The sequence below is a fragment of the Mastacembelus armatus genome, chromosome 19 (assembly GCF_900324485.2).
Source record: "Mastacembelus armatus chromosome 19, fMasArm1.2, whole genome shotgun sequence".
Classification (NCBI taxonomy): Eukaryota; Metazoa; Chordata; class Actinopteri; order Synbranchiformes; family Mastacembelidae; genus Mastacembelus; species Mastacembelus armatus.
The window spans coordinates 9,329,176-9,343,721 of NC_046651.1; the positions used below are offsets into that span (position 1 = coordinate 9,329,176).

Genomic DNA, 14,546 nt, shown 5'->3' on the forward strand with positions numbered 1-14,546 from the left:
TAGCACAACACCAACACAGCCTCCTCCATTATTCATCTTCCCATTTAATGAGTTTTCCATCCGTCTTCCTGCATCTACTGAAGTTAAAAGAAGCACTTATTGTGTTTGATCACTTTACTTTCATTTAACTATTACTTTAGATGCTTTGCTATGTGTAAAGTAGATAAACTAAGAATGAAAGAAGCTAATAATGTCATGTTTTTATTTATCTGTCCAAAGTAATCTAATTTAGTCACTAGTGTGCTTACTTTACAGAAGCCAAGCTGTGTTCTAAAAAGTGCGTTTGCAAAAGTGCAACACTCCTAGCAGTGCAACCTTGAAGAAATTAATTTGATAATTAATCCTCCTCTGTGATGCTCTCTGCCTTTTACACTGAAGAGCTGTCTAAGCTTTCACTGTCGTGCCAGGCCAAAATATCGCATGTCAGCCACACAGATAATATGTTTGTTTACATACCGTGATCATGAAAAGGAGGCTTGTTAAATCTTTAATGGCTTCTTCAGGTTACCCAGGAACAGTCACCCTGTGACCCGACACAAGAGTTGCACCTTGGCACAAGCAGTCGTTGTTAAACACCTCTACAGAGCACTGGATCACATTTGTGGCCGCATGACTGGTTGGCAAATAATATAAAGCACTCTCAGGCTTCGTGCTCTCTCTGGTCTCTCTGTACTGGATGCAGTAAAGACTCTTAGCAACTAGTGGTCCTCAGTGTACCAAGTATCATCTCATTCAGTTATAGATGTTCAGCCGCAGTGTGTGAGGTGATTTTAAACCTTTAAGATTCCAGTCATGTTATTTATTTATTTATTTATTTTTTTACTAATTTCTCTTTAAAAATGTAGACTAAGCTTGACTGTTTAGATACTCACTCCCGTTTATTACGGGTTAACACCCCAACCTCACTTTGACTCCTCAACACACTTACATACATTTCACACACTTCCCATGTAGTGTCCTAGTGGACAGAGCTTAACCAAAGCTGCATCAGCAGTTGTCTGTACTCTCCATACTGCAGGCGTGCAGCGATCGCCACTATTTGAGTCAACCCACACACACCTCAGTCCTTCTCTAATCTCAGAGCAGCTCCTCTGTGAGCGGAGACAATGTGAAACGTAAAGTCCAAAAAAAAAAAAAGAGAGAAAGACAAAGAGTGAGTGGGACAGGAGTGAGCAAGAGAACTGGAGAGGAGACAGATGCTTGAGGCAACACGCAAGGGCAATTAAGTGCTTAGTCCTGAAAGAACATCTCGTCCTTTTATCGCCCATGTTGTGTCACTCCAAATATAACACTTTAAATGTATGACATATTTTATCAATGTGAATCATTTCCTTTTATAAACACTGTCTCCTTTGAAAAGTGTACCTCAAGATGAGCCATGGAGTTGCAGTTATGTTTTTTTTACATTTGAAAGCATGACAGGAAAGAGAGGACATATCAGCTGCTGAAACATTATGGCTGAAAAATAGTTTACAGTACTAGAATAGATAGAATAGCAGAATAGAAAGAAGTCAATTTAACTGCTTTAGACCCAGCTTTAAGCTTAGCAATAACTATACCTTTGGTATATTGAGGTCAGTAGACTGTGTGTTTTAAACATGACATTACAGTAGCACTATTATTTGCCGTATCTTGTGTGTTTTGACCATATTATAAAGTGAAAACAAGCTTGATATTTATTTAATGATGGTTCAAGTGCTGTCAGGAAAGCTGATAATGTGATCTGCAGCACAGCATTAGGGCAAGTTGACCAGACGAGGAGATGGATTTCCCCCATTTACAAGCATCTAATTACCTTTTCTTAGCTTTTTAAGTACAACATTAATGTCTAATTCCTGCATTATTCTTTAGCCGATCCTTTCCCTTTTTTTTTCTTGCTCCCACTGTTTCTTCCATCATATTTCCCCCAGGGTTTCTCTGAAACCCCTAAATAATGCACACCGAGTGAAGCCCTTAAAGGGGATGCATGATAGATCACTCTTCTCTTTCTGGAGCTGTTGTACTCTTCTTACGCTGAAGCTTATTTATCATTTCCATAATGACACTGTTCTCAGGTGAATCTCTAAACATCTATATTTACACCAGGCAACTTTTTACAAAGAAACACCTTCTTTTTTTTTTTTTTTTTTATATGATCCAGTTTTTAGTTCATGATCTCATAGTAAAAATGGGTCACATGCCTGCTTTGAGACTTTTATTTTGAAAGCTTATTTACAGACGGCCTGAAATCAACAATATGCCAGTGATTGTATAAGTCTTCATTTTGAGTGACATTTTTATATGAATTCTGTTTGTAATAGGGTTATAATACAAGTGTGAAAAACAGTTTTAAAGCATAGGGGGAATATATAATAAATAAATATCTTCATACCAATGAGCACTTTATACAAAGTGCAGCTGAGGCTGATGTGAATGTGGAAATGATGTGAATAACATGAGTTCCATAATAATTACAGGTACTGGACAAGTTGATATTTTGTCTTTGCTCTGTTTACTGAGTCAGATAACTTATATGCTATGATTAGTTAACATATATGTACCGACCCAGGGCCTTGGTCTTTAACTGATTGAAATCACGTCCCAGCAAAAATTCTGAGATAAGATGATTCATTGTTAAACATGAATGCTCTGTGTGAATGCAAAGAATGAATCACTACTCAACTTTAATGTTAACACTGCTTTCTGCTGCTGCATCGTTGGTAATTATAGTGAGGACAGTCACTTACCACTGAGGGAATGTAATCTGCAAAGAGAGCAGCAACAGCCCTGCACTGTGTTACTGTGCATCAGATAATTTAAGTGGTAATAAATGCAGCACGGTGCTCAGAGGACAAAAGAATCTGATTATTTTTTGTGGAAATAAATAATATTTTATGCTGAGTTAAAGTTAAAGGCTGCATTTCTGATTCACTGGCTGGTTTTCACTTCTCATCAAAGTGCATATTTTGACCACCTTAACACCAAGCATCAGGTTTCTGTCACCTGAGAGATTTTGTCACAGATACTTCAAATGCCTGTGGTGCACCAACACTGGTTATGGTTTTGAGGAATGAACTCACTGACATATACTATACAAAGCTTCAGTACCAAATATGGTGTGCCCCCTGCTGGATAAATAGAGCACAGACTGTTTTCAGCCATTCCTGAGCTGTTTTAAGTTTGTTTGCCTAGTTTTACACATTCATATTGCACTTCACTGTAAAGCAGAGGATCCTTCCAGTGTGGCCATTCCCAAGGTTTCATTGTGAGACCATAATCTATTAACGCACTTGCTGTTATGTCATACAATTAACCAGTTTATCTGTCAATCAACCAGTTTGTCAACTCAAACACCAGAGCTGGTGTCCAGAATTTATCATGATAGTACTAATAGCCTATATATTTATAATAATTCCACTATGAATCGTACTGATTAACATTAGGTCTACTTTTTCTTTTTGTAGACAACCCAGTTTTGGTAGTCTTGATGTCAATGCAGGTTGGTCTTCCCACCGTGTCTCCTCGTCTGACTGCTTGTCATTCAGGAGATCATCTTGTGGACACACTCTTTTGAGGATTTCTTTACTTATTTTCTTTGTGTGTAACTCATTAGGTTCAATAGCTCTGTGTATAATCTGTCATGGAAACAGTAGCCACCGTAATATTTGAAGAAGCTGATCGGTGTGTGTTTATTTTATAATCAAGCAGGAAGCCACAAATGCTCTGTCCTTCTTAAAGCCAGTGTCAGTATTTTTTTCTCCTTCATATTTTTTATATTAAGACTTTTCTGTGCTCTTCAGTGGGAACACAGACTATTACTTATATAGGACATGTTATTTCCATGTTCCATACCAAGGACATTTAATTCAAAAAGGACTGTTCCTTTCTGAAGACACCACAGCCCTTGACGCCAGAGGCTGGAGTCTGGTGTGTCAGCCACTGGACTGACGTCAGCCAGTAAAACATGCACATTTCCCTTCACCCTGCATTCACTGGGCTCCATCATGTGGCTGCATGCAGACCAATGTGGTTCTGAAGGACAAAAAAACAGTGACCTCAAAAAGTCCTAAAATAGAGGAGACTGTGTTTGTTGAGGTGACTCAGCCAAATTGTAATGATGTGATAACGAGCTCTGGGGCGTTGCAGCTCAGCGATATATAGCACCGTAACACCAGAGAACAATGCTGAACTTTAAATGCGTGCCACACTGAGATTATGAGAAATGTTTGCTGTGCTACATTTTTGATTTTCCAGTCATTTCTGGAAAGTGGAATAGAACATAAAATATACTGTATACCCTCACAGCTGACAGGAGCTGTTGAAATACACTCACTGACATGTACACATTTTTTGAAGAGGTGGCCTATCACTGCAAACTCTGAGTTACCTGGCTGTTTGACACTGCTATAGCTTTTAATTATTGGTGGTCTTTTAATAATTACCAATTTAGGGAACAAATTAAATCTAAGAACATGTATGTTTTAGCTAACTCTAAATTAGAAATAATAGTGATTTTTCTTTTTTGCTGCCTATGCAACTTTAATCACTTCTCTTTCAATATTAATTGAAATTAACATCTTTAAGAGCCAGAGAGAACATTTGCCCCAAAATTCAAAGTGCATTCAGTGCACACATGTACTGTATATATTAAGAGTACATTTATGTTTAAAACACAAGTGCCATTACTTGCTATCACAAAGATCAGGCCCAAAATGAAATAAAGAAAGAAAAGAAGAAAAAAATTAAGAAAATGCAGTTTAACAATAGACATTAAATGAGACATACAGACATTTTAAAGTTTTTACATTTTAGTGCCATGTGTGATTGGTCTGCAGCAGCAAATACTGAGCTCAGTTTTCACTATGTTTTAATGTGACTTAAAATAAATATGAATCATCGACCACATCTGTAGAACAGTATCAGTTTTTCAGTATCTGAATGAATCAACAGGTACATGAGTAAAAAGCTGCTTTCATCTCCGATTTCTAAACAGAACTGAAAGATATGCAGCTGAACTCTCAGCACACTGGTCAAACTGAATTGCACAAAAGAAAAATCAACACAAACCTGATATTCTATAATCTGAATTTGGAATAACTGGTGAGATTTATGGACAAAGACACTCCTCAGCTAAGTAGGAACTTATTTTTATGCTGTTATCAGTGGGGACAAAAATGCTTTTCCTAAAAGATGTGTGTTCCTGTACTAATGTTTACAACACAGCCCATGAGATCAGCTTGTGACTGCACTCTAGTTTGCTGTCCTTGGTAACTTGAACCCTTGGTGACGATCAGGGATATGGAGCATCAGGTCTCATCATGTGACTGTAAGTAAATTGGCTTGGCCTGCTTCCTTAGGCGCTGCTGTACTCGCAGCTTCCTGCCCTTCTGAGTTGCCAGTCCCAGTGGTGGTAAGTAGGTCTACAGGAACATTCAGAGAACAAATGAAATGAATAATATGTCTCAACAACACAATAACCTGCAATACTGAAAGAAAAGGTTGCTTGATAAATGGCAACTTACAGCCCTTGGATATGGGTTCCTGTAATGCAGACCTGTGGGGAAAAAAAACAGATAATGTTGGCAGGAACTGTCAATATCATATAAATCTTTAAAAACATATCATTCTTTCAAAGCAGATACTACATTCCTGACAACAAGACAAGACAAAAACCCAGAAAACATCCTGAAATTCTTATTTTTTGTGCAGCACAAAACTCAGAGCAGAGGTATGTAAGCAAAAATATCTCTCCATCCTTACCTATTTCTATCCTTGCTTCACATTCTTCTATACACCTCTTTATTGATTCTTGTTCTGTGAGCTGAAAGAAACATAGAGAAGAAAGAATTAGTCATGAAACTGTGAAACGATGGTGAGCAGAGTATTGCTGTTCACACCTGCTGGTTTTGTCTGAACAGTGTCCGGGCCTCCTGAAGAATGTACTTTTTCTCAACCTCTGTGTCACTTGTCACTCCACTCTGTGCCTGCCAGGTACGGGCAATACGAAACACCCTCATGTACAGTGACAGCACCGTCCTGCGAGTGGAGGCCGTCATCTGGGATGAAACTCTGAGGAAATGGCAGATACCTGCACAAAAGGTAAATTACAAACTCTTTATAAAAAGTATTACTTTTTTAACAAGCCTTCTGGGTTGGACTAATCTAAAATTCACAAACAAAAATGTTCTCTTTAGGCCCCACTGATCAAATGTTCCACCTTCTGAGTTGTACGGTGTCACCTCCAGATTTCATTCAATGAAGATGCATTATTTTTTACCCAAAGGAAAAAGCTCCAGGTTTTTGTGTCTTCATTACTGTGACAGTCTGATTAACTGAAACTTCATGTGCCCAAACAACAGCCAGGTTATAACACAGAGTTCCTGGCTTATTACAAGAAGGGGACACAAGAAGCCTGCTCTAGTCAAAGTTGCACTGTAGTAGTGCAAATTATACAATGAATCTAGAAATTTTGGGGCTTCGATTAGTGGTTGTCACTGTTGCCTCACAGCAAGAAGGTTCCTGGTTTGAAATCCATCAGGGACCTTTCTGTGTGGAGTTTGCATGTTCTCCCTGGGCTTGTGTGGGTTTTCTCCAGGTACTCTGGTTTCCTCCCACAGTCCAAAAACATGTATGTCAGGTTGATTGGTGACTCTAAATTGCCCATAGGAGTGAGTGTGAGTGTGTGAGGTTGTTTGTCTCTATGTGGCCCTGTGATGGACTGGTGACCTGTCCAGGGTGTACCCCTGCCTTTCACCCAAAGAGAGCTGGGATAGGCTCCAGCAGATCCCTGTGACCCTGGTTAGGAATAAGCAGGTAAAGATAATGGATGGTTTATTATGCAGCTTTATGGTGTTCCCATTATCTAACACTAGATGTCACTAAACCTACACATAGGTGTATTTCCAAACATAACCTTAACTTATTTGACTGTTATATGACTGACTGTAAGATATGAATGCTGTTCTCAGATAATTGTTGAGATAAGAATAACACATTTATCGTATCTGCATTAAGAGAAAAAGCTGTATTTGGCATCACCCGTACAGATGCAGCTAGCTATCACTGAGCCTTGTCCTGGCAGCTCAAACTGAGGATCTACTGCTAAGAAATTGAGTTAAACTCGCAGCTGGACCAGTGTCGCTCACAGCTACTTGCATCATTGTTCTCGGTAAGTTTAGTTTTACAATTTAACACAACAGAACACTCCCTACCGACTATTTCTGAAGACGAAGCTAGTTCTCCAGCCGTTCGCTAGGACAACAAAAACACACGTGTCGCCTGATGATGACGTTTCAGACAGCACTAGCTTTTAAACGGGGGAGGTTGCAAAAAACCCAAATCACAACAAAACAACCACAGAAAAAATAACAAACAAATAAAACACACAACGTGCTTCTACTTTTCATTGTACATAAAGTTGGAGATGTCTTGACTCTTTAAATTATTTTCCTTATTTCTACACTTTACTATTTATAGACCGAGTTTAAGTCATTTCACAGTAGTTACCAATTGGCTTTGGTTACTTTCACAATATTAATTTTTCTAACAACATATCTACATTATCTGGTCTATATTAGTTAAAATTAGGAACCGAGCTTTTGTCGTTGCCTTCTCTGGGACGAAGATCAGCTGCTGGTTTCTTATAGGGAGGAAGTGATGCAGGAAAATGCCCATAATGTAGCTACACTCAATGACTAAAAGGGGGAAGCACAAAGAAATAGGCTGGTTTAGTCCGAGACTCTCTTTAACTCACGACAAACCGCGTACACCATCTATAATGCTCTGAAAAAGCACATTCCGGCTGTTGGATTTTTACTTATTTTTTCTAAAAGCAGACTAGAGTCCGATATTGATGTGGAAGTTTTAGTCAGCTGCCAGCTAGTTAGCTAGTTAGCTAGTTAGCAGCCTGAGTTAACGCGACGAGTTTGCCTCAGTTCGCTTCTGCTGGTTTACGCGACTTATAACAACTTAATGTGTACTGGCGTCCCAGCAGTGATATGCACAGCAGAGGTAAGTTTGTGGTGTTTGTCTGTGTCTTCATCGGAAGACTTAGCTTAGCCGAGAGCTAACTTTGAGTTAACTGATGCTAGCTAGCTGTGGCGACGTTGCCAGGGCCAGGCAGTTTTGATGTAAATGGCCCGATGGCGACAATTTGTTGTGAATTATTCATATTATAATTTAAAACGTGAGGTGTGAATGAGTGTCAAAACAACGTAAACGTGACATTTTGCCGTGTTGTGCTCGTCCGTCCCGTTTGGCTCAGCTGATCTTCGCCAAAGAGCATAACGTTAACTAGGTAAAATAACGTGACTGGTAACTAGTATTAGTTAAGGTTAGTTCATCTGACTTTAACCTAACCGAGGCTGTGCATTGACAACACTGTTGTACATATTCCCACATTCATTTTTTTAGCTCAACTTTATTTCTTGTCTGTGTTTGGACTCTCTAAAATAATGGCTGTATGCTGACAGTGTGTGCTCACCTGGTTTTTTGCAATATTGGACAATAATTATAATCGGTGGGTTAATTAATGAAAAGGCCTTCAGAAGTAAGTTACATTAAATGTTAGGCGAAGTTGGAAAGAGTGGACCTGTGAGAGATTTGCCTCTACATGCCCAGTGCAGTGATCAGTCAGGCAGACGATTCGCTCCCATGCTGAACATTTTCTACATTATTGGGAGAGAATAGCTGTGGCTTCACAAAAAAAGGGTTTGAGAAGTTGAGCTCCTAATTTGTGGTTTAGGACTGTGGGAGAGTATCTGTGCCCTGCGAGAGGTTCCTCGCTCTACATATAACATCAGAGGTCTGTGAGCCCTGCTCAACACAGCTCAGTGTGTTTTCAGTGCAAATGCTATGAACCATCCTTTGCAGTTTGTTTTGCAGTGACTGAATATTCATGAAATAAGGCAGGCTGTTGAGAAAAATGTGTTGTGCAGGCTGGGGAACGATGAGCTATCACTTTCTGCTTATGATGGCAAGATAATGTGTCTTTTCAGCTTTTGCGGATGTCAAGGTCACAGTGATGGAGCAGCATAGGAGGACACTTTGATCTGTGGCCAATGCCGTCTGAGGGACTGTCTGTAAGTAACCTCCTAACCTGCTACTCTATCAGTCATCAAATGCTTCAACAACTTGTACGTTTTATAAGCGTGGATTGGCAGCAGAATGATAAACTGCATTAACATAGACACATGAAATCAGCTCATTTTGAGTAATTGGGAATGTTGGAAAAAAAAAACATTTTACATATCCTCATAGCCTAATTCGTTATCTTGTTACTTTAAAAAAAATCACTTTGCATGCAGTTTGGTCAGTAATCAGTTTGTATCCTCCATAACAGTGTCTGTCATTACCTGCCGGTTGTGTGTTATCCACATTAAGCTCTCATTCTTCCTTATATTATCTTACTTGCCAATCTCAACCATAATGTGTGGATATGGATAAAATTTCCAACAGTGATGTTTCCACTCAGCATAACATTATTTTCTACATCTATTCCAAGCTTGCATGTGTGCTTTAAAAATACCTAAAAAGCAGCACAAACAGGCATAGTAAGTTGATCATTTTTGTCACTGCTGCTATTACTGTCTGGATTTTGAAGGGGAGCAGTGTTTTTTTTTTTTTTGTTTTTTCTTTTTGTATTGACTACTGCACAATCCAGTCAAACTTCCTTTGTCAGGTAGGAAATGTATGGTAGAACATTTTCATTCTTGATGCCATGTAAACATAAACACATGTACACAAGCCATTTATGGAGAAGAAGAAACCCTAAAGAGGGCATGTTACTAATAGTGCCTGTGTGTAACCAAACCGATTCTACCTCAGTAGCTTTCGCCAATACAGTGTTATTTTAGAAGTGTCTGTGGTCATTTGCACCACGTACGCATTGCATTTACACATATAGACTGTTATTTCTTTGTTCTTGACTTTTAGGTTTTTTAAGTCTGGCAGTACAAGACTTGGATTGTGGCAGATTTGGCACAGGTAGCTTTGCTTCTTGACCTTCTGTTAAAAGAAATGCTAATAGTTTCATTCATTTCTGCTAAGATCGACAGAAATGTGGATCTTGACCTTTTGATTGTGAGTAAGATTGTTTCAGGTATAAGCTACACACTTTCTGACAATGAATATTTGTAATTGTTTTTACCCTCAGGCCTGAGGGTATGTTGAGGCGTCTTGCCAGGCCAGAGCAGAGGCGTCTAGGTGGTTCGGACGGGGACTGAAGGCGAGGAGGAAAGACAGACGAGGGAGGAAGACATGGGCCAGTGTGTCACTAAGTGTAAGAATCCGACGTCCTCACTCGGCAGTAAGAGTGGCGACAAGGAGAGCAGCTCCAAGTCCCACAAGAAAGGTGGCAGTGGTGCTGGGGGCCACAAAGAAGAGCATAGTGCTCCTTGTAGCAAAGGCACCAGTGAGCTGTCGAATGGCACCAAAGCGTTGGAGGTTACAGTGGAGACACCCGTCATCCCTGCAGTGATCGGGGAAACGCGCAAGGATGAGTTACTGGATGGAGACGGGCTGTCATTGCTGCGCATCGAGGAGCTGTTCGGCTGCTACAAGGATGAGCAGGAAGATGCCATCTTGGAGGAAGGCATGGAGAGGTTTTGTAATGACCTCTGCGTGGACCCGGCAGAGTTTCGTGTGCTTGTTCTTGCCTGGAAGTTTCAAGCAGCCACCATGTGCAAGTTTACAAGGTAAGGTGACGTCACGGGGACTAGAGCGTGCTGTTTGTCAGGATAAACTGGCATAATTACTGCATAGCAATCAGCCATAGGCGTGAAGAGAAAGTTTTGACACATGTATTTCCTTATTTCAGATGACTAAAAAAATATGCTTTGAGTAGTGCCTACACTGATTTAATTTTCCAACATGCTGGTGTTTGTTTTTGCAATTACTCATTGTGTCCTGGTGTTTAGTAGTTAGGACACATACCATATTACCTGAGTACCAACTCTCTAGCCAAGCATCTTGTCTTTATGTTCACTCATGGCCTTTTCAGTTGAGGTAAAATTGGAAAAAAAAAAATCAGTTTCCCCTTTTAAATCTTGAGGAATTTTCCAGAAATAAGGTCTGTAAGGACATTGTTATTGTTACAGCTGTATTGTACTGTGTTCATTGTAACCAACCCATATGTAACCCATTTACTACATGCTCTCCTTGCACTTCATAAAATATTAAAACCTATTCCTAACACCCAGCATTGCAGTGACACATAGTGAGCAAAGCCATTTGTAGTTAAAAAAAAAAAAAAAAATCACTTTGTTTTATTGAGTGAAATTTTGCAGATCCATTGAGCTTCTCACGTGTTAGCTGGGAACTGTGATTAGAATTGAATATTTTGTTCAAAAGAGGTGAGGTCCAGATTTCCTGACACAACATTATTGACTTGCACTATGTACACTGTGTACACTATATGCTGTGTAAAGTTATTGTCTGTTTAAAATCATCTTTACTAAAGCAGATTGACTTACTATAAGTTCTGAGTGGTGTTAGGACAGCCCCCTACATGTTATGACAGACAGCTGACACATCTCCACATGACCAGCATTATGTGCAGATTCCTGTCGGGTTACACATTAGTGAGAATATCATCCCCTTTCTGACCAGTGGTGGTGCTGCCAATAAGCTGTAAATAAAATTTAGACAAACCTAGAAAAGTTTTTAAGATTTCTTTAAATTGTCCCATTGAGAAGAAAGTTTGATGTAGCTGCAACAAAGACCACACAGTTTTGCTTAACTTTTTCTGATAATTTTAGAATGGCTCCTGATGTTAACTTGTTTTTAAAATACTGTCTTATCATGCTAACCACAACATTGTGCAACCCTAGTAAACAGCTTGATACTAAACATCTAGCAATGTTAATAACAGCAACTGACCCTCCCTGTGCTACTCGACCTTCAAATTGTCACTGTCCAGCCATTCTGTTTCAAATACTGATCAACTAGAGACACGCACACATACGCACACACATACCGTTTCTGTCAGGTAGGGTGCACAGAGGAAATGAATACTACTCTACAGTTACAAATGAATGGTGCTGCCTGGTGGCTGGGTCACTTGTCACTGATCCCCCTCTCTGATTTTTAACTCAGCACTTTTCTATCCAGAGGCTTTGGACAATACCACACTCTGGTTACAAGCATGTTTCATTGTCACCTGATGCTTACTGATGCTCTTTATGTTACATTTGACTTTGAAAGCCTATATTGTTGTGGGGCTCAAATAACAAGTATATCTGCCTGGTTTGAAGCCCACAACACTGAAGTGAAAATACTGTTTGTGGAATTCTCATTCACAGAAAGAGCAGGTTTTTTTCAAGGTATTCCTAATTTCTTTGCTGTGCCTCCTTTCTCAGTGATCTCAGTGCTGTTAGAGACACATAGCCTTTTGTTTGAATTAGATCATGTCATGATTTATTGTTGCTCTTGTTAAATTTAACTGTTGAAATGGTGAAATAGTCCATTATCATTCTGACATCTGGTCCTCTTTTTTTGTGTCAACAGGAAAGAGTTTGTTGAGGGCTGCAAGGCCATCCAGGCTGACAGCCTTGAAGGGATCTGCTCACGTTTCCCCTGCATGCTGTTGGATGCTCAGGGCGAGGAGAACTTCAAGGACCTGTACCGCTTCACTTTCCAGTTTGGCCTGGACGCTGAGGAGGGCCAACGCTCTCTGCAGCGTGAAATCGCCATCGCCTTGTGGCGCCTGGTTTTCACTCAAGACACACCCACGATCCTAGAGCGCTGGCTGGACTTCCTATCAGAGAACCCTTCAGGTATTCGAGGCATCTCAAGGGACACGTGGAACATGTTCCTCAACTTTACCCAGGCAATTGGTCCTGACCTGAGCAACTACAGCGAGGACGAGGCCTGGCCCAGCCTTTTTGACACCTTTGTGGAGTGGGAGTTGGAGCGTAGGAAAAAGGAGGAGGAACAGGCACTGGTGGCAAAGGAGGAAGAGGGCAGGTGTACTGAGACAGAGTGTTCTCCCACCACAGGTAGACTTGAAACAGAGGGAAGTCGAGGCTCACAGACGTGGGGGGGCCACTGACTTGGAAACAGGAAATATATTGTGAGGGAAGAATACAACATATAAGTGAACTGTACATCTGTGAATCATTGAATGAATATTAGTATTACCATTACAGCTGTTCATTTCTCTCTCCTTTTCAGTTGGGGTGGGATTCCTGCTTTTGCAACATCTTTTTGTTTTTGAAAGGGCTCCAAAAACTGCTAGGTTTTAAGCACTTCTGTTTAAGTTATTACTTTGCTTTTTTCTCCCCCCACGTGTGTTTTTAGTGATCTGACATGGATGTGGTTCATTTTAACCTACCTACCATAACTCAGCGAAGTAAGTAAAGACTTGGTTTTTAAAAACAGGCAACAGAAAGCCATAACCCTTTCCCACAGTTAACTACTGCTATGTTTTATACACGAAAAGACTTAGTAACAGTAAAGTAAAAAGGGAAATTTGGGCTACTTGTCTAAAAATACATTTTTACTACCAAAATTGAGATTTAATACAAGGGTCGGGATAAGTGAAAACATCTCCAGTGAGCTACTCTTGTTGGATTGTTTGCTTTGTATATCTTGCAGTGCAGTGAGGTTGACTGGATTGCACTTTTATTGCCTTCACAGCTGTCAGCCTGCAATTACACGGCAAACAATAATGGATTACAACTTTGTCACAAGCGCATTTTATCACTGCAGATAGTACAAATGAGATTTGTAACTTTAATTCATCAAAGTTTTAATATTCTTTTAATATCCAAGTTGTTTTCCAGTGTAACAGACCCACCCTTTCTTCTGTGTTGAGTGTTTTTGAGTGCTACTAGTGCAGTGAGCAGCTTGGCTTGTTTAAGCAGCTGACTGTGCCCCCTTTTAACCTCTAGCATCTAAAATTTTAATGTCCACCTACTTTCAAGAAGCAGTTAAGTGTCTACAACACAATGATGCTGGCTTTTCTCAGATGCCTCGTTGATAACGTAAGAAGTCTGTAAGGACAACGAATTGGCAAAAATTAGTCCTGGTCATTTCTGAACAGAAGATGCCTAATCATACATCAGAGTACTGTTAAACTGGGCGTTACAAAGCTTACATTGTTTACTTTCAAGAGTGTAATAAGGGTCTTCACACCCTTGAACTGCTATACAAAAAATAGTGTGTGCATTTCACAATTAATGTTGATTGCTGCTGGTGATGGATTGCACAAAGACTAATGGCATGTTAAGTCATTGTACTTGCAACTTGCTTTGCAGAGAGATTGATGTCAATTTCCATTTTAACCCTTTTCCAAACTGTAGATTGATCTTAAGTATATACTAGGGTGTTTTGGAAGTTTCTGGAGTGTTAACTATACATGCTGGCTAATCAAGAGTCTGTAATATGGGCTTAGTGTGATAAGAGGGTGGCCATAACCTGATCTGTTTGGTTTACATCTATAATGGTTTTATTTCAGATCCCCTTTGTCCTTTTTTATATAAAATGTATTGATTTATAATAATAAAAACAGTGTTGAACTTTTAATGGTGACTAGGAAAGTGTGTGATTTCTTCGTACCTCACGCTTTG

General features: G+C 39.8%; 2 protein-coding genes across 2 annotated transcripts; one reads left to right on the plus strand and one right to left on the minus strand.

Moving 5' to 3' along the window:
- Window positions 1-4,823: 4,823 nt before the first annotated feature.
- Window positions 4,824-7,522, minus strand: lyrm1 (LYR motif containing 1). Its single transcript, XM_026316492.1, has 5 exons — window positions 7,191-7,522; window positions 5,877-6,067; window positions 5,740-5,800; window positions 5,502-5,533; window positions 4,824-5,399 (listed from the first exon to the last, which is right to left on the minus strand). Exons 2-5 carry the CDS (start codon window positions 6,033-6,035, stop codon window positions 5,286-5,288), a joined length of 366 nt encoding a protein of 121 aa, XP_026172277.1. The 5' UTR covers window positions 6,036-6,067; window positions 7,191-7,522; the 3' UTR covers window positions 4,824-5,285.
- A 133-nt stretch (window positions 7,523-7,655) lies between these two features.
- dcun1d3 (defective in cullin neddylation 1 domain containing 3) lies at window positions 7,656-14,502 on the plus strand. The gene is made up of 5 exons (XM_026316491.1): window positions 7,656-7,989; window positions 8,976-9,059; window positions 9,913-9,963; window positions 10,133-10,673; window positions 12,484-14,502. The coding sequence occupies exons 4-5, from the start codon at window positions 10,237-10,239 to the stop codon at window positions 13,025-13,027; spliced, it is 981 nt and encodes a 326-aa protein (XP_026172276.1). The 5' UTR covers window positions 7,656-7,989; window positions 8,976-9,059; window positions 9,913-9,963; window positions 10,133-10,236; the 3' UTR covers window positions 13,028-14,502.
- The last annotated feature ends 44 nt before the right edge of the window (window positions 14,503-14,546 follow it).

What these genes read in the sequence shown, in the direction of transcription:
- lyrm1 (XM_026316492.1), bottom strand. Translation starts at nt 6,035, where the DNA reads ATGACGGCCTCCACTCGCAGGACGGTGCTGTCACTGTACATGAGGGTG. An exon ending in TGAAGCAAGGATAGAAATAG is followed by an intron (nt 5,534 to 5,739) that starts GTAAGGATGGAG and finishes TTTTCCCCACAG; the next exon opens with GTCTGCATTACAGGAACCCA. An exon ending in GGAACCCATATCCAAGGGCT is followed by an intron (nt 5,400 to 5,501) that starts GTAAGTTGCCAT and finishes ATGTTCCTGTAG; the next exon opens with ACCTACTTACCACCACTGGG.
- dcun1d3 (XM_026316491.1), top strand. Translation starts at nt 10,237, where the DNA reads ATGGGCCAGTGTGTCACTAAGTGTAAGAATCCGACGTCCTCACTCGGC. An exon ending in ACCATGTGCAAGTTTACAAG is followed by an intron (nt 10,674 to 12,483) that starts GTAAGGTGACGT and finishes TTGTGTCAACAG; the next exon opens with GAAAGAGTTTGTTGAGGGCT.